The sequence below is a fragment of the Pipistrellus kuhlii genome, unplaced genomic scaffold, assembly GCF_014108245.1.
Source record: "Pipistrellus kuhlii isolate mPipKuh1 unplaced genomic scaffold, mPipKuh1.p scaffold_m20_p_5, whole genome shotgun sequence".
Lineage (NCBI taxonomy): Eukaryota > Metazoa > Chordata > Mammalia > Chiroptera > Vespertilionidae > Pipistrellus > Pipistrellus kuhlii.
The window spans coordinates 33,683,190-33,707,269 of record NW_023425551.1 but is presented as its reverse complement, the minus strand read 5'-3'; the positions used below and the strand labels follow the sequence as shown (position 1 = coordinate 33,707,269).

General features: G+C 46.2%; 1 protein-coding gene across 1 annotated transcript in view; it reads right to left on the bottom strand.

The window, feature by feature from the left end:
- Window positions 1–21,113, bottom strand: part of LOC118706083 (prolyl endopeptidase) — a 108,644-nt gene extending 87,531 nt beyond the window's left edge. Inside the window, exons 1-2 of the mRNA XM_036415255.2 lie at window positions 20,876–21,113; window positions 15,152–15,226 (exon numbers count right to left, since the gene is read on the bottom strand). Coding sequence (XP_036271148.1) covers window positions 15,152–15,226; window positions 20,876–20,920 — 120 coding nt within the window. The 5' untranslated portion in view covers window positions 20,921–21,113. The remainder of the gene's footprint in view (window positions 1–15,151; window positions 15,227–20,875) is intronic.
- Window positions 21,114–24,080: the final 2,967 nt, after the last annotated feature.

Genomic DNA, 24,080 nt, shown 5'->3' with positions numbered 1-24,080 from the left:
TCTAAGACCTTGTCAACTTCACTAATATTTTTAAATATATTTTATTGATTTTTTACAGAGAGGAAGGGAGAGTGATAGAGTTAGAAACATCGATGAGAGAGAAACATCGATCAACTGCCTCCTGCACACTCCCTACCGGGGATGTGCCCGCAACCAAGGTACATGCCCTTGACCAGAATCGAACCTGGGACCCTTCAGTCTGCAGGCCGACGCTCTACCACTGAGCCAAACCAGTTAGGGCACTGATATTTTTTTAAAATTGGAAAATGAGTGGCATGGAATATCTATAATATTGTACATGGTTTAGACATAGAACAAGTGGTGGCACGCAGGAAGGCAGGGGCCCTGCCAGAATCGTTTTTTTTACAACAACTATCACTTGTAGCCAAGCATATCCTCCCTGTTGATAACTAAGCAGCTAGCAGCTAGAAAGTAGCTTTTGATTTTTGCTACAAAATGGATACATTGTTGCAAAGCCACTCAAGAGGCAGCATTTTGTAGATTACTAAGCACAAGCAGGAGCATTACCCGATTTCACCAGGAAGGAAAGCCAGACCTGCGTGGCAGACATGGCCTTGGAAGGGGCCAGTCTCCAATCAAGGTCATGCAGTGAGTTAGTTAGTAATAGCTCTGAATTACTTTATTCCAGAGATTGTGACGGAAGCTGAACAGTGGCTGGAGCTGACTCCACGTCTGATACGGGACGTGGAGACGAAGCAGAGGGGAGCAGGGGGGCAGCCCGGGCCTCCTCTGATTTTCTCCTGCTGGGGCTGGGCAGGACTGGCACCTTGGGGTGCTGGACCGCCAATGAGGACTTAGTAAGAACCTAGGGTGCTTCAGCACTACTAATCCTGGCATGGTGAATGGAGGCGGGGATAAGCCTAAGACCGGCTTCAGCGAGAGAAGAAACCACATGGAACGGCTGGTCCCTAAAAGGAGCAGGAATGGCGATTACAAGGGGAGTGAGATGGGGAAAATGAGCACAGTGCACAGTCATGTGTCGTTCCAACAGCTATTTCCCAGGAGGGCCTGGCCCCGCCCTCTGAGGAGGGTGGCCTGCAAACGTCATTTCTCGTCCTCTGATCTGTGTTTGGATGAGGCTGCATCGAGGCCTTCCCCTGGCTGCAGGACAGCCTGGCTCCAGGCGGACCATGGTGAGTCCCAGTGTCACAGACTGCCCGGGTGTGCTCCGTGGAAAGGTGGAACTGTGTTCTTTGGTCGTGTCTCAATGCTGCTCTGCTTCTCTCACACGCCTCCTGGCACAATCACAACCGCTGCAACAGGATCCACCACAGGCGAAAGCAGACGTGTGGCTCTTCCCGTTTACAATGTTCACAAAACTGCGAGGCCAGGTGTAACAATGCCACCGAATATCTACGTGACTCTAGGAGTATTACACCCAAATCTGTCACCTCCCACCCACAAGTGCTAGGCAATTCCTTTACACGGAGCAGTAGGTAAGGACTGCACCCTTCCAAGTCAAACACCCAGACGCAAAACCAAGCAGTGTTCACATTCCTTCACATCTGAAGTCTTTGTAACTCGGGCAAATCCTTTTCCTGGAGGTGGTGGGAAACTTTCTGTAAACGGGCTTTGTGAAATCTAAGGCTCCAAAGAATGCCAATAAAAATTCTACTGGCATTTTAACCAGGAAAACACCTTCTTGCTCCTTTATGGATCTAACAGTCTGGTTTCTTAAGTCTAAAAATTAGGAGAAATTTTGGGGAAAGGTTAAAGGAAGAAACCAGGAAGAATGACATGAGGATAAAGAAGCCGACTGGGGAGAACTAAAAGCCCCTTCGTTCCTCTGATGTCTCAGTATCCAAAGGCACACGTCACGACGTTATCAAAAGAACGGAAACCTGAGAGGCCATTAACGACACCTGCAGCAAAGCCTCCAAAAGATCAACAGTTCAGATGCTACAGCTGAACACATTTTCCTAAGAAAAGCTGCTCAAAACAAAGAAATCCTGTCCACATATCATTAGAAAGCTTCAAAGCAAAGTTCCCGTTATGCAAGGTGAATAAATTCCAGAGGTCTGCTGTACAATATTGTTGTGCCTGTGGTTAACGATACTGTATTGTACACATACAATTTTAAGAGGGTGGGCCTCATGTAAGTTAATTCTTACCATTAAAGGGGGGGGGGGGAAGCAAAGTGCCTTCGCAGAGGGTCATTCTGTATGGGAGCTGGAGATTGCTTTACCCCAACTGCCTTCCTGCCTTCAGCAAGAATTTTTTCAAATTGTCCTCACTTGCCCTGTCTTTCAATCCACAAAATACCTCGAGTCCTTTTACAAGTACAGTTCTTACATATGTAATAAAAAATGATGCATAGTTACTCATTACACACACACACACACACACACACACACACACTCACTCATCAGCATGACTATATAACATGGAATTACAAAGATGAATTAAGGATAAAAATAAGTGCTACAGGAAGACAAATGAAGGGACACCACTTCCAGGATAAGGTGGGACAGACTGGGTAGAGGTCATGTTAGGACAACCAGGAGGGAGAAGACCAACTTGGGCACCAGTATCCACCTCCAAATACCAATAAAAGCTAGGGTAGTGCTATCTACATCCCACTACTGCAAATCACAAGTGTGTGTGTGTGAGAGAGAGAGAGAGAGAGAGAGAGAGAAAGAGAGAGAGAGAGAGAGAGAGAGAGAGAGAGAGAGGGAGATGTGGTATGTGTGAGATGACCTGTTTAAGCCACTATCGGGGGCTCTGAGGAAGGCAATGTGGGTGTCACAGCATGGCCTGGCAGAACACCAGGATCCACACATCCAGGTGGCCAGAGGGGACACACACTTGCACCCCCTCTGCTGGAAGTTTAGCAGGATCTGGACGGGCAGGGATAACCCCATAAAAAAAAAGTCAACAGGTGGCAAAACTCATCCCTGAAGCTACAGGACCCAGGGCCAGGGGGGCCAAGCAGCCACACAGAAAACTCGCAGAAAACACGCAGTAAACAGAAAGAGGCAGTAGCTTTAGGGAACATGCCTAGAAACTGAGACTATAGATGGAATAATGCATGTTATCCTATCTAATAAAAGAGAAACATGCAAACTGACCTTACTTCTGCTATGCCCACAAGCCACACCCACCAGCCAATCAGGAGCGAATATGCAAATTAGCCCAACCAAGACTGCAATTAATTTGCATATCCAGACACAGAGCGCCAAGAGCTGCAGAAGGGAGCGAAGCTGTGGAGAAGCAAGTGGGCTGAGAAGGGACGAAGCAGGTAGGGCTGGGGAGATGGCCACAGGAAGACCTATTCTTGCAGGACTCTTCCTGCAACGAGATTCTAGTAAGACTAATAAGTGGGCTCACTACTTCAAAGAGTAAAGCGTCTCCCTTATTTTCCCGTACTCACTAAATATTTTTAAAAATCAGCAGTCCACCAGACAACAAAGGAATCCTTGAAGCCCAAGCAGCACTGTGGCTGCAATGCCATTAACCTCAACTAAGTGAGGTGCCTTTCTCTCCCTGGCCTCACCCCCCAATCCCCACCCCAACTCATTTCCAAAGAGGAGAAGTACCGAATTCAACCTGTGAAATCTGGAATTCATTGGGCTTGTCTTCTAACTCCAAAACCCCGGAGAGTCTGCTTTCTGAGAACACCTGCTCTCAGGTAAGGCAAGCTCCGGAGCTCCCAGCTGCACACACTGAGCAGACCAGGTGCCTTTCCACCTTCTTGCCTGTCCCCATCAGGGCAAACCAGGCCCCTCACAGGGGCTAGTTACTTACTGTCAACCAAAGTTTTGACCTGAAATTCAAATCTAGTTCTCAAATCTAGTCACTAGCAAAGCGCTCATTCTAAGCTGAAACCTAAGCCCATGGTTCAAACAAAACAATTTTAAAGCAACAAAACAAAAAAAAAATGAGAAAAATAAAGGAGCATAACTTAAAAGACCTAGAAATAAGTGCTGCTTTTTAAAAAAAGAAAAAACTCACACATTAGACCAAAGCTCTGGTTAAACTAAGCAAAAAAGGGGAGAGAAGTTAAGGGCAACTCAAAATTAGAGGCAATAAAGAATATAACTACAGACAAGAAGAGTAAAGTTTCTTATAATTAAAAAATACGACGCATAACCTCTGCTAGTAATTTTTAAAATCCCAATGATACAGACCATTTTCTAGGAAATACAAATGACTAAATTGATCCACAAAGAAAAAAGATCTGAACAGAGCAATAACCATGAAAGAAGGTTGGGGAAAAGAGCCCCAAATTGCAATAAAATAATTTCCCTCAGATAGCTCAACAGATGAGGTCTCTCAATTATTCATCAGAAAATCTCCACGCTATCTGAACTGTTCAATAATAAATGCGACGGCAAGCATTTAGTAAGCACTTACTTGTATCTACCACTGAGCTGCATCGTTCAAAAACACTATCACTTAATTCTCACCACAATCGCACACGGTTTTCTCCAAATTATAAATCAGAAAACTGAAACCTAGAGAGGTTAAACACCATGACCAAGTCACACATCTAGTAAATTCTAGAGCTAAGACTCAAACCTGTCTTTCTATAGATAAAGCTAATGAGAAAAGCTATTAGTTTCCAACAGTCAGAGCACCAACATTATACAGAAGAGTTCATTATGGCATAAGCCTTGGTTTCCCCCAAGAAGAACAATTAAGAGCCACAAACACGGTCACCCTCTCTCCTCCCTCCCCCCAACCCCCCAATTTACAAAGATGCTGTAAACAACAGTGAGGTGTCTACTAAACTCCAGCTCCTTGAAAGTGGGTCTCGTAATAACCAAAGGTGTTATTATCTGGCCCTCATCAGGTCTAAGCTGTCTCTAGGGTAGGTTTCCCAAGCGTTCTGGACCTTAAGGATTACCTGGTGAGGTGCCTGGGAAACAGATTCCTACTGAAATGAGATGCTCCAGGAGTAGAGCTGGGAAATACTCAAGAGTGGCCAGGTGATTTCTAGGACCGAGTACTTTCTCCCTTCAACATGGCAGAATGGGGTGGTGAGTGGATTGTAGGTACCTAAGTGTGGAGGAAGAACAGAAAAGAGCAAGCCTGGGAGAAGTCAGAGTTATCTCAGTTCTTTTTTTTCTTTTTCTTTTTTCTTAATATATTTTATTTATTTTATTTTTTTACAGAGAGGAAGGGAGAGGGAGAGCTAGAAACATCGATGAGAGAGAAACATTGACCAGCTGCCTCCTGCACACCCCCTACCGGGGATGTGCCCGAAACCAATGTACATGCCCTTGGCCAGAATCGAACCTGGGACCTTTCAGTCCACAGATCGACGCTCTATCCATTGAGCCAAAGTGGTTTCGGCTCAGTCTTCTTTAGTTCTTCCCAAAAATACCATACCTGAGAGCAGCATTTCTCAGAAACGGTAGGTGACTGAAACCAAAGCTGAGCAAAGGCCTACAGGGAAAGTGTCGATGCTAACTGTACACCAGCACTTTAGCATTAAATCGGTGGTTTAGGGTCTGCTTTTCTAAAATGGTGAGCCAACAAGGCCAGATGCCTGGCTTCTAGCTAAGACGTGGCTCCGCCTCCTTTCAGCACTGACCTCTGGCAGCTCAAAGGTGAAGTGGCTTGCCCCATCTCCAATCTGGTCCTCCTAGGCTAGTACTGAACTCCATGCTGGCGTCGGCCACATCTGTCTTGCCTGTGACAGTGTATCCCTTCTTTTCTGCCCGCTCTCCCATTTAACTGAATTCTCAGTGGGCTCAGAGGCGAACGTGGGGCAGGGGAAGAGAGGGAGGGACCAAGCACACACAGAGGTAAGAGGGAAGGAAGCGGGTGGCACTGTGGCAGGTGGGGCAGCCAGCATCCACTCTCCTTCCCCGGGGTCCTTCCTGCTTTCTTAGCGGGATGGTAACGCCAGCAGTTGTCCTGCCGGACAGAACACTAAGAGGGTCCTTGTGGCTTCTCCCGAATCTTTTCTTATTCCCGGCAGCACAGCCAAGGAGTGAGCAGTCTTCTGGAGCTCGGGGACCAAAACTCCCTCCCTGGGGCACGGTCACTTGAACAAGTGGCAGAGGGTGAAGTCTGGAGATCACTCATGCCAGTCGCACTGTTTGGGGGGAAAGTGGCAGTTCCCGCCCTGCAGCACTGAAACCATCTGGTCCCTGCCAGCTCCATGCCTGGCCCCTTCATTCTGTCCCAGGAGCTGGCTGCCTATGCTTGTCTAACTTGCAAATTGCTTATGTGTCTAACTTTGCCACCACAAGCTTCTACTGCTTACATGAAAAACCCTGCTGCAGGAGGCAAGAGGAGGCAGAAAGAGGAAGAAGAAAGCAGTGCTTAGAAAAAGCTGGCCCAGTACCAGCAATGCCTGCCCTGGTTAGGACGATTATCTCATCCACAGATCAAAAGATAAGTTGTTCCCTAAGCACATATTTCAACTGTGGACTTGAGAGAAGTCTGTTTACAAACTATAATAAAGCCAAACATTTCCATGGGTGCTGGTGAGACATTTAAGACCTCAGACATCTTGAAGATTGGAATAATACGGGGTTAATATATTTACCTAAAACATTTCCCCGCTTCCACTAGAGAAGGGGTGATGATCCAGGTCCTTAATGAAACCCTAATGGGCGTCTCACAGCCTTGCCAATGGGGTTCAGAAGGCAGTAATTAAAAGTAATGCTACCACACAGCTTTAAGGTACTCCTGGCCTAGTTTAGTCATCATGCCTGGGAACAATGGAACAACACTCAGAAGGCATAAGTCCATTAAAAAACACACACAAAAAACCAGTATTCAGAATGTTAAGTCTTTTTGTAAAAAACAAAAAACAAAACAAACAACAAACAACACACACACACACACACACACACACCCCAAACAACAACAACAACCCTAGAATTCAAAAGGAAAATTCTGCTTAGTTTCATGAATGAAAATTAAGTCTTTAAAGTTCAACATTCTCATGGGGCAATTGGAGGTATGGAGCCTGAAGGTCTGTATGCCAATACATGTAAGCAGGGGGCCCAAGCGGCACTCTTTGTCTGACCATCGCTGGGTACAGCACCGGAATCTTTATAGGCCTTTGCTCAGCCAGGCATCCTTCACACCTTGGAGCTAGATGAACTGAGTATGATTACATGCGTTTTACAGATGAAGAAAATGCATCTGGGTATCGTGACTTACTATGCTCACTGAACAAGAACATGAAGGGCTACGATTTGTGTGTTCTGACTTCTGGTCCCTCCTGGAAAACACTCTATTCCTTCACCCTGCTTCCCAACAGAAATACCATCCCAAATGCCTGCAAAGCTCACAGGATGAAGGAGCTATTCGCAAAATGGATAGTCACAGTTTGTCTTAAAGTCCTCAGAGAACATCATACACCAAACCAGCCTTTTATACGTTGACTGAATGCATTCCTCAGTCCCGAGGCTGTATCTGCTGTCTTTGGCTTAGAGACATTGAACTAGAACTTCACGGTAATGGAAGTCCTAGGAACTAGCTTTCTCCTGCTGGTTCTACAGCTGACAGCACAGTGGCTCCTGGGCAGGCGAATTCTTGCCCCCCTCACTCCCCTTAGCTCTGCTCATGCTGGTTCTGTTCCACCCTAGGGAAGGCCACACTGGTGCCAGAACTGAGCAGAAATTCCTCACACCACACACTTTTAGGGTTGACCTTGAAGAATGAAAACAAAAGCAAGAAACAAACAAAAATCCAAAATTTCATAATAGGAAGGATACCCAAAAACAGCTGCTGGCCTCCCCAAACAGTGACATTAAACACCTACACAGAAATCTGAGGCTACCTAAACATCCTCGAGATGATCAGAAGTCCTTTAAGATTTAAACCTTCCCTGCCAAGGAAGGAAACAGCATGCGGACAGGGGAAGAGAAAGGTAAAATTCCCGTTTCCTACCCTGCAAGACAAGGATTTCTCCTCTCTCCTCTCCCTCGCCACTTATGAGGTGTCATGGACTATCCCTAACTGGTCAGCCAAACTGGGATCTGGGAAGAGAGAGCAAAGAATGTCCTAGGAAAGAAGACCCATATTGTGTACTCCTCGATCCTCTCCGAAACAAACAGTAATTTCACATTTTCAGAAAGAATGGATATAAGCAAAAACAAATGTTGTGCTTTTAGCTGATTCCCTAAATCAGCTCTTCTGATTTAGGGAGTCAGCTAAATGACCCACAAAGGAAATGAAGCTGTTGCTTCTCTCCCTTTTCCCAGGGCTGTTCTCAGGGAGAAAAAGAAAAAAAATTAGTCATTCTAATATGCAGCTAATATTCTACAGTTGGTTCCCTCCTGCCTCAAAGCCCCAGGGCAGTTTCTGTGACAATTAGACTGAGCAATTAGTGGCAATTAAGGCAGTTATCCTCTGAAACGCATACAGTCTTCTCTCTCTGTCTCCCTTTCAGTAACTCAGTAACAAATTCTGGAATAGTCAACTATGAAACTGAAACTACAAAATAATAATAATAATAATAATAAATAAGTAAATAGTACGATAGGGAGACTCCTCAAGAGGTAGCAAGAACGGTGCTTCCAGGTGGACCTTGGGGCTGCAAAACCAAGCCCAGTGAAATCAAGAGAATTGATCACTGGAAAGAAGGACAGCAAATGGCGGAGCAGTGCGGACCGACTGCACGGCAATGGGCAGAGGGGCCAGGAAAACACATACCTACTCATTTAGTGCTCTCTGCGACCTGTCAGTGAACTGCCGCCTCCGTGAGGAAAGCAAAGCAAGCAACTCCAAAGGCCTGAGAGTCAGATTCCCTTCCCTTCATGATCATCTACGCTGGGAAGATCACATGACAATTTTAAAGTCTCTGCATTTGGCCACTGGGCCACTGCTCATCATAACGAGAACAACTTATATGGATGGGAGAGGTTACTGGGAGCAGTGACAGAGGAGGGGGGCTCCAGCCACATGGAGGGGCATGCAGAGTGGCCTGTGGACAGGCAGAGGGAAAGAGGGAGATGGCCGACCTGAACAGGGCACACCTGAAGGGGCCTGGAGACCGACCGAGGGAAGAAAAAAGAGCTGAGGCAGAGCGTGGGCCTTGGGGTTTGCTCACTTGTTTGAGGCAGGAAACTAGAGGGACATTTTAGGAAGTTAAAAGATTAGGTAGTCAACCACTCGCATATGGGGCAGACTTGTTATTAGTAGAATGGAGGCTCAAATTATCTCAGTGTCGAAATATTGGGGTACAACAGGACACTACAAACTTCCTCCTACGATCTGCAAAGGACACACTGGAAATGCCTGTTGAGTGAGAAGTATGGGCCAACTGCCTGTTGGATCTGCCTATCCAGTCTTCCAGGCATTGCAATGACCCCCCTCACGCTGACACTTCCCACTCCACACCAGTGAAACCTCTCCACAGCTCAGGCTCTTCAAGAATACATGTAATAGTTAGTAGCTACCAGAGCGTTCCCTTTATCTTAGTTTTGTTCTTTAGTTTGTATTTCCACATAAATTCTCCTAGAATCGTTTTTACAAAGATAGTTTTTAAAGTTCTAATCAGTTGGAGCACTGAAATCTTGTATCCTCCTCCCACTGAATAGTCTATCGGAAGCACTTTTTCATCTTAGTAAGCCGTCTATATAGCCCAACATTTTCACAACTGCACCTAGGATTTCACTATATGCAGACTCACTATCTTCTGCTCACACACTACACTATTGCTGGAAACAGACATCATTTCCAATGTTTCACTATAAATAATGCCCCCAACTGGCCCTTTGCTCGACCAGACATGACAGTACTCTCCCAGTAGACTTGAAATTGCTTCTTCATTCCCTATTATTTGCTTTTTGGCTATTGCTATCAGACAGATCTAATTTTTCATTATTGACAGTATATATAAGTGATACTGATGTTATATTTACTTTGTACATATTCACACTACTGAACTAATTAATTCTACAAAATTTTAAGTTGGAAATCTTGGGTTGCCTAGATACACAATTACATAATCTACAATGAATGATAATTTTATTTTTGCTATCCATATTTTGGCTCATGTTTTATTGCACTGGTCAGAGATTTGCAAACATAAAAATAGTGGTGACAGAGACAGTCAACCAAATGTTTAGGTTGTTGTTTTGATTGAGATGTCATCTTGTTAAAACACTATTATTCCAAGTTAGATTTTTAGATTTTCTTTAATTTCTTTTTAAAATTTCTATTTAGCTAAAACCGGTTTGGCTCCTTGGATAGAGCGTCGGCCTGCAGACTGAAAGGTCCCAGGTTTGATACCTGTCAAGGGCATGTGCCTTGGTTGTGGGCACATCCCCAATGGGGGGTGTGCAGGAGGCAGCTGATCGATCGATGTTTCTCTCTCATTGATGTTTCTGACTATCCCTCTCCCTTCCTCTCTGTAAAAAATCAATTATATATATATATATATATATATAGATAGATAGATAGATAGATTTTTTAAATTTCTTTTTAGCCACATGTAGCTACTTGAGCATCTGTGGCTGGTCTGAGTTGATAGGTGGTATGAGTGTAAAACATACACCGGATTTAAAAATTTAGTTTGAAAAAGGGAATGTAAAATACCTTAGTACTTTATATTAACTACATGTTAAGATGTTAATATTCTGAGTATGCAGCTGACCCTTCAACAACACAAATTTGAACTGCATGGGTCCATTTCTACATGAATTTTTTTCAATAAATATATAGTCACCCTCTGTATCATGGGTTTTGCATTCTCATCAGATTCAACTAACCAAGGACCGAAAACAGTATTTTCAACCCATATTTTGGAATCTGAAGTTTGGGAGGGTAGGGGGCCCTATATCCAATCTCCCAAATTATTCATAGATTCTGAACTGCTCGGGGGTCAGCGCAACTAACTCCTGCAATGTTCAAGGGCCAACTGCACTAGGCTAAATAAGTATATTACAATTATTTGCACCTGTTTCTTGTTACTTTTTAAAAAAATACATTTTATTGATTTTACACAGAGAGGAATTGAGAGGGATAGAGTTAGAAAATGTCGATGAGAGAGAAACATTGACCAGCTGCCTTTTGCACCCTCCCCACTGGGGATGTGCCTGCAACCAAGGTACGTGCCCTTGACCAGAATCGAACCCGGGACCTTTCAGTACGCAGGCCAAGGCTCTATCCACTGAGCCAAACCGGTTTCAGCTGTTTCTTGTTACTTTTTAAAATGTGGCTACAAGAAAAATTGTAATTATATGTGGCTGGTGTCAGATATCTACTGAGCAGCATGGGCCTACTCTTTCCTCTTTGCAAAGCATCTCTGATAAGCTTTCATATCAAGGTTGGATTGACTCCAGAGAATCAATTAAGCCGTGTAGGATTGTCCACAACCTGGAACATTTGCTATAAAATACGCTTCTCTGGGCTTTGGGAGCTGGCTAGGACTCATCCAGATTCAACTCGCCCACCCTCGCTTTAGAGAATGCTCTAAGTGACAATCTGCTCTGGTATTCCTTTCCGGAGGGCAAAGCCTTACATGCCAGGCACTGTCAGAACTCGATAACCTGTATTAGCCATGGACTAAATCAAAGAACTACTGATACATTTCAGATCTTAGGGTAAAGGGCTAGCGTATAAATACAAGTAGCCTTTTCTTTATTTTGGAAGCAACGTGAAGATTCTCCTCTTTACCCGAAGGCATATGGCTAATGCACTTTTTTTTCTGTACACGCAAATAACTATGAGTAGAAAATGTCTGTGCTGCTCTTCTGCTCATTTGAAAAACATACCCTACCTTTTCAGTCTGAGACCCAAACTCAACTCATCAGATCCCAGATGGCATACGAGCTTTTGTGAATAACAAGCCTGTTCACAGAGAAGTGAGAAAGGCGTGCGTGGAGGATACCGAGGGAAAGATGAACTTGCACGGCCCTCTGACACCTGAGGTTCGCAGCCGGAACAGGCTGGCAGGTGTGGGCAGGTGAGCCCACACAGGAGGACCTATCACGTCCCAGGGCATGAATATGTTCCCTCCGCCTGCATTCCCAAGGCTGTTACACCCAAGTCCTCCTCTTAAATCTAAAGCTGAAGACAACCTGGCCTACCTGGGTTCCAATACCAGTTCTACACTTACTAGCGGACCGATCTTGGCCGTATCACTCAGTAATTCAACTTCTACATTTGTAAGATGGGAAAAATAAAAAGATCTATTTTAAGAGTTTGAGAATGAAATGAGATAGAGCAGGCAAAACTACCAGTGAACTACCTGGCACTCAGTAAGCATCCGATAAACATACACCTTGAAAATAACAGGGTTTACTCATTAGTTCCATCAAAGGTTGACTGTAAAATCACTAATTACCCAGGTCTCATCTACTAATAAGTGCCTTGTTGACCACAGGACCAGCCATTATTAATTAAGGAATAGCAAAGTGTGTGTTCATTAACATATAAACCAAAACTGGGCTATTCTGACATTGCTGAATGACTTCATCACCATCAAAGACTGAAAAAGTCCAGGTTGTACTTGAGACCTCATCACAGAGACAGTCCTTGGGGAAGGCTTTCCCGGAGACGCACAGGAGGCTCGCTCCCTTTGTGGGTGCCCTCCATCCGTCACCGGTTATGCCGCTGCCTGTGATTCTCCATTCCCAGGCTCAACCCGTCCCAGCCTGGCCCAATGCTGGGCCATCAAGGCAGCCTGTGGCAGGTTCCAGGTGAGGAGGCAGCCCCACAGCTCCTCCCTGCTCCTCCTAGCCTTCCCTGCGGAGGGAGAGCCTTCGCCTGCTACACAAGATACCCGTCTGTTTCTCATCTGGAAAGCTCTACCCACCCAGCTCTATAACCCAGTGTTTCGTGAAAGAAAAAGGGAAAAGTTCAAATACTATTCTCACCCAGAAAGGGAGAGGATTATCTACACTAATAACAGAGAAATATGCAAATTGACCATACCTCCACAACACCCACCAGCCAATCAGGAGTATGCAAATTAACCCAACAAAGATGGAGGGTTAATATGCATATGCAGGTGCGGAGTGAAGACAGAAGGTTCCAGCTGAAGACGACTGAAGAGGCTTGGATTCTCCACTGCGATTGGAGCAGAGAATCCAATCCTTGCTGTGACAGGAGCGGAGAAGCTTCAAGGTTTGGCTTCTTCACTGTGGCCGGAGTGAAGGCCTGGGTCCCGGGTGCCGGAGGAAAGCTGGTGCTGGCAGCCAGGGGAAGGAAAGCCTATTGCACGAATCTTCGTGCAACGGGCTGCCTCTAGTAGACAGAAGTAAAAACCATTGCAAAGTCTCAAAAAAAAAAAAAGCATTACAAAGTCTATTATCCTTAAAGTAAGGATAGGGAAGAAGCTGCAGTCGTTTCTGCAGTCTTGTCTCACTGGTAGCACCTCTAGTATCTGTGGTCTCTTGCCACCATTTGTACCAGGAGAAGAAAAATGCCAGAAAGAATATGTGAGGGTGGCAAAAAAGAAGGCAAGTGAGAGGAGCACATGGGAATGAAGGAAAAAGGAAGAGATGATGTGGGATTTACTCAAGCAGGAGCAACCTCTTCCTGCCTCTACGTTTTCTCTTCCACAGATTATCTCGCCCAGCTAACCCCACTCCTTTCCCCTCAACCCGTCAAGCTCTTCCCCCCTCACATCAGGAGTGAGTGTTTTCCTGGCAAATCTGAACGGCCTTGGAAGTCAGATCAGTTCTCCAGAGAACAGTGGTACATACAGCATCAAGGGGCCACAATACAGAGGGTACTGAGACGAAGGCTTTTCGGAAGCTGGTCTGTAAAACTTGAGAGTGCATTTAAGATTTTTCATTGTTGTTGAAACAATGGTAAATATTCTGGGATTCAAAAGAAGCTCAAGTAAACTTCTGGAATGTGAACCTATTAGAAACTGTAAATATATTCTTATGTATTAAGTATATGTAAATACGGTTATAAGCAAGAGTCCAAGAACTTGAAGTGGACTGAGAAACACTCTTCCCTCACCCAGAAGAACTTAACCACTCACGGAATATGTAAATGAGGAGTCCAAGGGCCAAGTCCTGAGCACAAGGCAGAAAACATACCTGAGGGCTGTAGCACTCAGAGGTAGCTTTTTAATGAAACGAGACTTCAACTCAAAATACTACGCGTTTCTCCAAACTAATAGGAAAGTGTTTCTCCAAAATAATGGGTAAGTTTTATGTTTTTAGACAGAGCAGAAAATCCTCTCCTCCACCCCTTATATCTATAAAATAGGAGATTTACTATTTTACTTATCATTTCATTCATTTTTTGTTGTTGCAATAAAATCAAGAAGTCATCTAATATCAGCACTTAGTTTTTAAGACCTGATTCTTGTTCAATTATAAGATTTTCTTTCTTTAGGGGAAAAAAAATGTATTAGGCAATTGTTTTCTTCACAGTATTTTTTTTTTTTTTTTACAGTAGACCCTTTAGCATTTCTTGCATTGCTGGTTTGGTGGAGATAAATTCCTTCAGTCTTTTTTTGTCTGTGAAACTCCTGATTTCCCCTTCAATTTTGATTGATAGCCTTGCTGGGTACAGTATTCTTGGATTCAGACCCTTCCTTTGCATGACTTTGTATATTTCATCCCATTCCCTTCTGGCTTGATATGTTTCTGTTGAGAAATCAGTTGCTAGTCTGATGGGGGTTCCTTTGTATGTAACTTTCTCTCTCTCTCTGGCTGCTTTTAAGATTCTTACTTTGTCGCTGTTTAGTTTTGTTTTTTGTTTTTTAATCAATTTTCTTTCTAATATTTTCATTTCAAATAGTTGGTTCATCGGTGTCACTATAAACTAGGGGTGTCGAACTCAATCAGAGAAGGGGCCAAAATCTAAAATCCAGCCTAAATCGCGGGCCGAATGGTTTACTGAACAGTCATAAACTGTCATTGTGATGGAAACGCAGCGGAGTACAGTGATGACAGCGAGGTACGGGCCACATTGCAAGGCCTGGCGGGACGGATTTGGCCCGCGGGCCTTGTGTTTGACACATGTGCTATAAACCATAAACATAATGTGAAACCAGTTACTTGATCTTCTCTGGGGCTAAACGTGCTTTCAACTTTTCTCATGAATCATCTGACTCAACGTGGTAGTGCTTACAAGTATATTCACCCATCCGCCATACCAGAGCAGAAAGTGCAGGTAGGAACAGCCCTGGTGACCGGTGTGCACAGTTTGGTGCTAGCCACTGAGGCTGTCGAAACCAATCGTAAGCCCGGATTACCTTTGTCTGCTCGCTGTCTGGGTCTTCAAGCCAAGCGTACGGGTCAGAAATCTTATGCCCATGATAATCCTGCACCTGCAAAAGACAAAATGTGTTAGTGGGTAATTAGTGTCTGTCCCCAACGACATTAGTCTTTTCCGAATGTGACGGAGAGAGAGGAGAGGGACAGACACAAACACCCCATTGGCTCACGGGCAGCGGCGCCTGTGCCCACACTGCCACGTGGACTGGAGTTGGCAGGTTCTCAAAGGTGTCAGGCCGCCCTCCGTGAAAGGAATGCTTTACTGGAGAGGGAAGACAGAGGAAAGGTCAGGAGAGGCAGCAGCTCTGTCTGTACACCGAGCCAAGGCTGCTGCTGGGCTGAAGAAACACGCTGCCCGCGGCACAGCACAGAATGACACAGCGCAGCCGGGATGGCGGAGGGCACGGCCAAGCGCTTACTCCCCTGTTCTCACCGAGCGTGCTCCCGATGAGAAAGCCTCCCTTCAATACCCAATGCGATCAGTTTGCTCTGCTGTCTAACCTGCCCACAAGAAACTTAACTAATGTGTAGTTAACAAGGACTCCAATTGACACCAGCCCATTCTAATTGAAAATGCCGCCTCCGATGCAATGAAGGAGCACTTCCAAACTGAAGCCTTCCTTCCCTTTTGTGTGTGTTGTAATGAAATGCTTTCTTTCGCTGTTTATAAAAGGAGGCACAGCCACCCTGACAGCAATAAAACTGCTGAGTGTGAGCAGGGCCTGGCTGAGGGGCAGCCTTCGGGAGCTCCCCTGGGGGCTGGTCCTCAGAACGACCAGAGGTGGGGGGGCTTCTGGAAGCCCGGATTCCTGGGCCTGGCCTCGGAGACTGTCCCAGTCTGGAGCAGCCACCTGGAATCATGCCTCCTCAGGCGATAATGCCTAAAGACAGTTTGCAAAGGCAAAAATCGTTACAATCCCTCCCACATTAAACCACCCGGGTTAATCCAGATAACCGAGACGCCACTGACGACGTCTTTCCAATCAAGTCTCTCTGAACAATCCCAACATTCTGGTTACGGCTTCTCCTAGAATAGGGGTGTCGAACTCAATCAGAGAAGGGGCCAAAATCTAAAATCCAGCCTAAATCGCGGGCCAAATGGTTTACTGAACAGTCATAAACTGTCATTGTGATGGAAACGCAGCGGAGTGCAGTGATGACAGCGCGGTTCGGGCCACATTGCAAGGCCTGGCGGGACGGATTTGGCCCGCGGGCCTTGTGTTTGACACATGTGTCCTAGAAGGTTGTTGGGAAGACCCCTACCATCTCAGATGAACTTTTCATCAGTTTTATTGCTCCCTTCTATCCAGACGGTAGGGGCTATTCCCTAAGGCAGTGTTTCCCAAACTTCTCTCATGACGAGAATCACCTGGTGGAGCTGTATGTTCCTATATGGGAACATATAGGAAAATGGGAACATACAGGTAAAATTGGGAACATACATGTGAAATTGTATACTTAACTGAGCACTAAGTATACAATTTTATCTATATGTTCCCAAAAATTCTAGTTTAGCACTTCTTAGTTGGGATTCAGGAATCTGTCGTTGAACAACTCCACCAGGTGATTCTCGTCATGAGAGAAGTTTGGGAAACACTGCCCTAAGGAAAGCAGACACTCTCCTGGAAGAGAAAAACCTGCTGTTACTACTTCTGGTCCAAGTTCCAGGGCAGCTGCTGCCAAGTGAGAAGAACCTGTATGAGCAGGAAAGCCCAGGCCGTCAGGATGCAAAGGGTCTGCACCTGTCCTCCTCCCCGGGGGGGGGGGGGGGGGGGGGGGGGGGGTGGTGGTGTGTGTGTGTGTGTGTGTGTGTGTGTGTGTGTGTGTGTGTGTGTAAGCACACACCTGGGGAAATGTCACCCGGAAGGATGGGCGGTTCAGGTGGAACACCCGGGACCTGCTCTCAACAGCCAGGCTAACACCTCTCCTGGGGAGTCTTCATAAAATGACCAGTCTTCGGGGGGGAAACACACACACCCATTTTCAATCCCTACCTAAGGCCTCTACATGTCAGCTGTCACAACCGAATGAAGGCTACTCATCTTCCCATCCTCAAGTCTTTTACATTTGACACACCTTGAAGCGGTTAAGAATTATGCTTAAAACCACCACCGTCCTTTTCCTGACAATAGGAAACCGGGTAAAGGATCTTCCAATTGGACATCTTTAGGAGCGAGGCACGGCGAGAACAAGCCTGGGCCACACGCCCAGGACCACACGGAGTTCGGAACCAGAGCTGGGACTAAAAACAACCCGCCTACAGCTTTCCCCCCGATATTCCTCAGAGGGGAAGGACTAGCCGCGGGGACTGTGTTCCTAAGACTCTGACACATCCAGAGACTTACCTTTTCAAAAGGAAGCGGGAAAGATTAACTGGAGACTGTGATAGTTTTATGACTAAGGGAAGGCGTTGCCAAGCGCTAAGCCTGAAGCAATAAACCTTAACTGAATATCCACCCTGTTGTGCCCCAAGTTTTAGATGTTCCTCTTTTACAGATGATGGGATGTTATTTGGAGAGCTTAGGAAGAGGAAAGGCCACATATTTGCTGTCTGCTCAGAGACCCCTGTGAGCTAACCACTGCGCTTTAGACAGCAGCCGCATCACCTCGTGTGTCCTCATTCCCCCTCATTCCTCAGGTGAGGAAACAGAAGCCAGTGAGAGCGGCAGCAATTGATAAAGCTCAGGTGGCTCCTAAGGTAGGGCTGTGGCCCCCTCCGAGCCAACCCCAAAGCCTGTGTCCTTAACCTCTCGCCAAGGAGCCGGGTCAGGTGCCAGCTGGCAGGTGGGCAGCTGGACCCTGACTCGGAGCCCACGTGTCCTACAGCACGCTGCCCCCTGAGCGGCGTTGACCACCGAGGACGCGGCCTCGTCTGCTCAGAACCAGTGTTGTCATCCAAACCAGACTGAGGTCAGTTACTGAGCGGACATGAGCAATCAGGATGAGAACTCCCCAAGGCAACCCCAAGCGGCCAAGCGCCCCCTCCCCCTATTTCTTTCACCGTACCATATCCTCAATTGGGAGTTCGCACAGCCGCAGCCCCTGAATTCAAGCTATGCAGCTTCTCATTCCTCACTTAAGTTTGCCAATCACCCCTCACCTCCCCCAAGAGCTCAAAAACGAGAGCCTAGACAGGCCACTGTTGCTACTCAATATTTTACTCTGAAGGTTCAACGACGTGCCTGCTGCCTTCGGGACAAAATGTAGACTCTTGGACACACAGCAGGCGGAGCCCTTGAAACCTGTCCCGATCTGATTTCTCAAACCCCATCCAAGCGTGTCCGTCCATGGATGCTCTTGTTCACAACGGCCTTCCCTGCCATCCTACAAACATGCCATTTCAAGACCATTCAGCCCCACATAACTACGGCTTTCTCTTAGTCATAAGGCAAGGTGTGTCCTTTCTGCCTTATCCAACCTGCCAACTTCAAGGCTCAACTCGAGTATTATCTTCTGCTCCTGATAGAAATTAACCCCCACCCTCCTGCGTTCCCCACTCACCCTACACACCCTTCTAATGCCTGGGCCAAGCCTGTCCCACGGATTGGGCAATGGCATTACCCAGGAAGTGTCATGGTTTCCACACTTCTGCTCATGAGCAGAAATCCACCAAAAGGGACTGTATACTCGAACCCCACAGGGCAGCAGGACACTGCCCAGTATGTGGCTGAAAGATGTTCAGGTGAGAGAGACGGGGAGCTACAGCAATCCCTAGTCCCTGCCAGACAGAAATAGACCCATCCTAGCAGTCAAGGCTATCCCTTGGGGAAATGCTACGTCCAGCCAAGAGCTTAGTAATCGGGGCTCTTGTCACAGGGAAAAGATACCCGGTGTAGACTATCAGGGCTGGGCTGAGTACACTGTGGACCTCAGCCACCTTCCCTTTGTCCATGAGGCTCAGGGTTATGAGTTCTTCGGGAAGAAGGAACTGGAGAGATTTAAAACCCATGGCACAGTATATACACTCTTTTGACCTAATTATTCATAATTTATTTGATGTCTTCATGAAACCCTCACTTAACCCTTTCAAGTATTATTAAACATAAATAAATAAACCGTAGGATTCTGGTAACACAAACAAGGGAAAATAAAGTGAGAAACAACCCTCCTTCCACCCCCTCCAAAAAAAAAAACCCACTACACAAAACAGTACAATTCTGAAAGGGCACTTAACAAACCACCTAATGGGCAATTGTTTACATTTTTATCAAACCTGAAACCTCAAAGATCCTCAAGACCGAACGGAGATATTCATTGCCATGTCGTCCCATTACTAAAGCCTAGCTCTCTCCGCAGGGCCAGACTGTCATGTGAATGAATGAAAGATATTTTTACTGTGGAAACAAGCCAGCCCTAAATATCCATCCCACTTAGGAGAAAGAAGACCTGTAACAGGTGAATGACGTGCCACCGGGCATCCTGCTAGTGAGTGACAAAACCAGAGCGAGCCCCCGGGCCTCCCCACTTGCTCTGTCTGTCCTCTTCCCACTCCAGCAGGATCACTTCACTCCCAAACACAAAGGAAACAACCTTTTGAACCACAGGAATAGGGGTTCTTGGGTTGTTGGAGCAAATGTAATAAGCAAGCCGCGGGACAGACTGAGAAAACATGGTCACCGGATGGCCACTGGTCAAAGGAACCATGAGTGCATCAGTGCCACTTGGAAGAGTAAAGGCCACATATTTTCTGTCATTTAAAACAACATCCTTTATGATAAAGCCGTAGTCCCCTTAAACCTAAAGTGATATGTGCTTTAACGCACAATCCGGCGTAAACTGGGCCCTAGAAAGCAGAAGAGAACACAACTGTATTTCACAAAAAATAGTTTTAATCTGATCCTATTTTAAATAATCTGAGAAACCTGGCTCTTCCTAAGAGAATCATGCCTACAACATTTGGTCGCACTATAGTCCTTAAGGTGCCAAATTGACGTTTCCTCGCACATAAAGGGTAATTTCCACCCACCTGATCTCAACAGCCACCTTGAGTTCATCTACAGCTGAGGTTCATGGTGGCTAACCCCTCCACTAAGCAAAACTCAAGCTCATCCTGAAAAAAAAAAAAGGCCATCCCCTCTCCCTTCTAAGTCCTCCTCTCACTCCCTCCCTCTCAGCTCCTTTCTAGTTTAGGAAAACTTGGATCAGCCCTGCTCCACTCAGCGTTCCTCTGTCCTATCCCCAACTCCCCAACGCCCCTCCGGCCTGGGGCAGGCAGGGTAAGCGCGCTCAGGACACGCTGTAAAACCGAATGAATGAACTTCAACTCTACGAATTCTTCATTTGGAAGTTCAAAAAGTTTGCTTTGTGTATAAATCCTACATCATCCATCCCCTCACACTTTCTCCTACCACCATATTTACATTTACCCAAGAGCTTCTCCGGTCCAAAAGCAGGGATCCCTCCTCCTACCTGGGCATCTGCCCTTGACCCCATTGATTTCCCCATTGATTTCAGGAAACCTCCCAGCAGCGGCCCATCCCCGGCTGCGCGCCGCCTGAAGGCGGGGAGCGCCCAGCCCCCGGAGGCTCCGCGGCTGGGGAGGAGCCCGCGCCCCCGGCCCCGTTTCTCGGGAACAAAGGCCGAGAGGGAGGGGAGGGGAGAGGAGGGGCGCGGGGGGCGCGGGGCCCGGAGCTGCGGGCGGCGGCCGGCGCGGCGCGCTGGGCGGGGGAAGCCGATGGGCGCGGGCAGCAGCGGGCACTCACGGAGGTCTCGTCGCGGAACACGTCGGGGTACTGGAAGGACAGCATGGCCGGGGCGCGCAGGGCGGCGTGGGGCGCGAGCTCCGGGAGCGGGCGCGGACGAGCCGTGCTGTGCGGGGCGAGGCCGGGGCGCGGGCGGGAGCTGGGCGGGCGGCGGCACGCGGGGAGCTCGCGGCGGCCAGGGCGCGCGGCGGCGAAGGCGTGCGGGAAGCAGGAAGCAGCTGTCGCCGAGGCCGGAGCCCCTCCCCGGCGGGCGGGCCCAGCGGCGGCGGCAAGAGGGAGCGGGCGGCGCCGTGCGTGCGCCGGGCCGGGCGCACAGCTCCCTCTGCCGGAGCGCCGGGCGCACGGGGCCGCCGGGCCGCTGCCTGGAGCCTCCGCGCCCGGCACAGGCGGCCCGGGGACGCGCCCCGCACACCGGCCCGCGCCGCCGCGCAGGGCGCGCGCTGGAGCTGGAGCTGGAGCTGGACCCACGCCGCCCCGGGCCGCGCCCCACAGGGTAGCCCGGGCCGCTGCACGGAGGAGTCCAGGTCCCATCACCCCTGCTGGGGCCAACCTGCCTCCCCCGCCTCCTTCCTCCCGGAAGTCCCCCCCCTCCAGCTGCCTGGGGCCTTCTGGCGGGAGGCTAAGGGAGGGACCTGCAGGGGGTGCTTAGGAACCCGTCCCCCATCTTCCTGGTTTGGGGCTCCTTAGGGGCCTTAGGGACCTTGCCTCTCCCTAGCCTTGAGAGCAGGAAGCTGGAGGTGACCTAATGTCCATAGCCTTTTCTGACTCTGGACTTGGAAGGGAAGGGATAATGGATCTTGATGACCAAAATGTAGGTATTTGAAAAGGTTGATACAATTCATTAAACTCTCCTAAGGTTAATAATAATAATAAAAGAAAATGAAAAGAATGAGCAAAATCAGAATGGGACAGTAGACAGAATTATATGCATAGTGCCGGCAAAGATGACATGAACAATTTTATGCCAATAAATTTTAAAATTTCAGTATAATGGTCAAATTCTCGGAAAACTGTATCGTTTGAGTGCTACATAAAAAGAAAAAAGGAAAGAAAATTGACCTATAACTGGTAAATGAATTAAAAACTTAAGAAAATCCAGACGCAGATGATTTTCAGCCTATCAAACATCCAAAGAGAAAATAATCACAATTTTATACAAAGTAGTCTAGAGTATAGAAAAAGGGGGACTATCTTCCAATTCATTTATTAGGGTTACATAACCTAGATATAAAAATCTGACTAGACTATACAGAAAACAGGAAAGAAAATTATAATGGCTAATATAACTTATTCACAACTGAACCAAGAAAATTCTACCACTGAAATAGAATAAAAGATCTCCCACAAGGAAAAGATCTAGACTGAATGACTTCACAGATAAATTTTACCAAACACTTAAAGATTAACATCTATCCTTATAAACTATTTTAAAAAATAAAAATAAAAAATAATGCTCAAAGCTTATATTATGAGGTCATCATTACCCTGATTTCAAAACCAGACAAAGATGGTTTTTGTTTTTGTTTTTAATATATTTTATTGATTTTTTTACAGAGAGGAAGACAGAGGGATAGAGAGTTAGAAACATCGATGAGAGAGAATCATGGATCAGCTGCCTCCTGCTCACCCCCCACTGGGGATATGCCCGCATCCAAGGTACATGCCCTTGACCGGAATTGAACCCGGAGCCTTTCAGTCCGCAGGTCAATGCTCTGTCCACTGAGCCAAACCGGTCTCGGCCAGACAAAGATGTTACCAAAAAAAAAAAAAAAAAACTACAGGCCAATATCCCTGATAAACATAAATGCAAAAATCCTCAACAAAATATTAGCATACTGAATTTAGCAATACATTTTTCTTTGTTTGTTTAATCCTCACCCGAGGCTATTTTTCCATTGATTTTTAGAGAGAGAGAGAGAGGAAAACAGAAATATCAATCTGAGAGAAGCAGAGAATTGGTTGCCGCCTGCATGAGCCCTGACCAGGGCCCAGGCCATGGAGAAGCCTGCAACTGAGGTATGTGCCCTTGATTGGAATCAAAATCAGGATCCTTAGGTCCACAGGCCTATGCTCTAACCACTGAGCCAAACTGGCTAGGGCTCAGCAATACATTTTTTAAAATTTTACATCATAATCAAAGGGGATTTATTTCTGGAATGCAAGGTTAGTTCAATATTAGTGATATGCCATATAAACGAAGTGAAGGATAAAAATCATATCAATAGATGCAGAAAAAAGCATTTGACAAAATTCAGCATCTATTTATGATTTAAAAATTTCAGCAAAGTAGAAATAGAGGGAACATACCTTAACATAATAAAGGCCAAACTCCAAACATCTTACTCCTTCGAAAAAGATAAAAGTATTTTCCTTAAGATCAGGAACAAGATAAGGATGGCTACTTTGATCACTTTTACTTAATATACTATTGTAAGTCCTAATCACAGTAATTAGACAAGAAAAAGAAGTAGTGGAAACTGGTTTGGTTCAGTGGATAGAGCATTGGCCTGCTTACTGAAAGATCCCAGGTTCGATTCCGGTCAAGGGTACATCCCCAGTGGGGTGTGTGCAGAAGGCAGCTGATTGATGTTTCTCTTTCATCAATGTTTCTAACTATCTATCCTTCTCCCTTTCTCTCTGTAAAAAATCAATAAAGAAAAAAAGAAGTAAAAGATTCAAATTGTAGAGGAAGAAGTAAAACTGCCATTATTTGCAGCTGACATGACACTGTGTATAAAGAACCTAAAGATTCTGCCAAAAAAAAAACAACGACAAAACTATTTGAACTGACAAATGAATTCAGTAAAGCAGTGGATATAAAATTAATATCCATAAATCAGTTGCATTTTTATATAGCTATAATGAACTAACAGAAATTAAAAAAAAATCCCATTTATGATTGCATCTAAAAAATAAAATACTTGGGAATAAATGTAACCAAGGAAGTAAAAGACCTGTACTCAGAAAATTATAGGACATTGAGGAAAGAAATTGAAGAAGATACAAATGGAAGCATATACCATGCTCATTGATAGGAAAAATTAACATCATTAAGATGTTCATACTACCCAAAGCCATCTATAGATTCGATGTAATCTCTATCAAAATATCAATGACATTCTTCACAGATCTAGAACAAATAATCCTAAAATTTATATGGGACCACAAAGAAAAACAATAGTCACAGTAATCTTGATAAAGAACA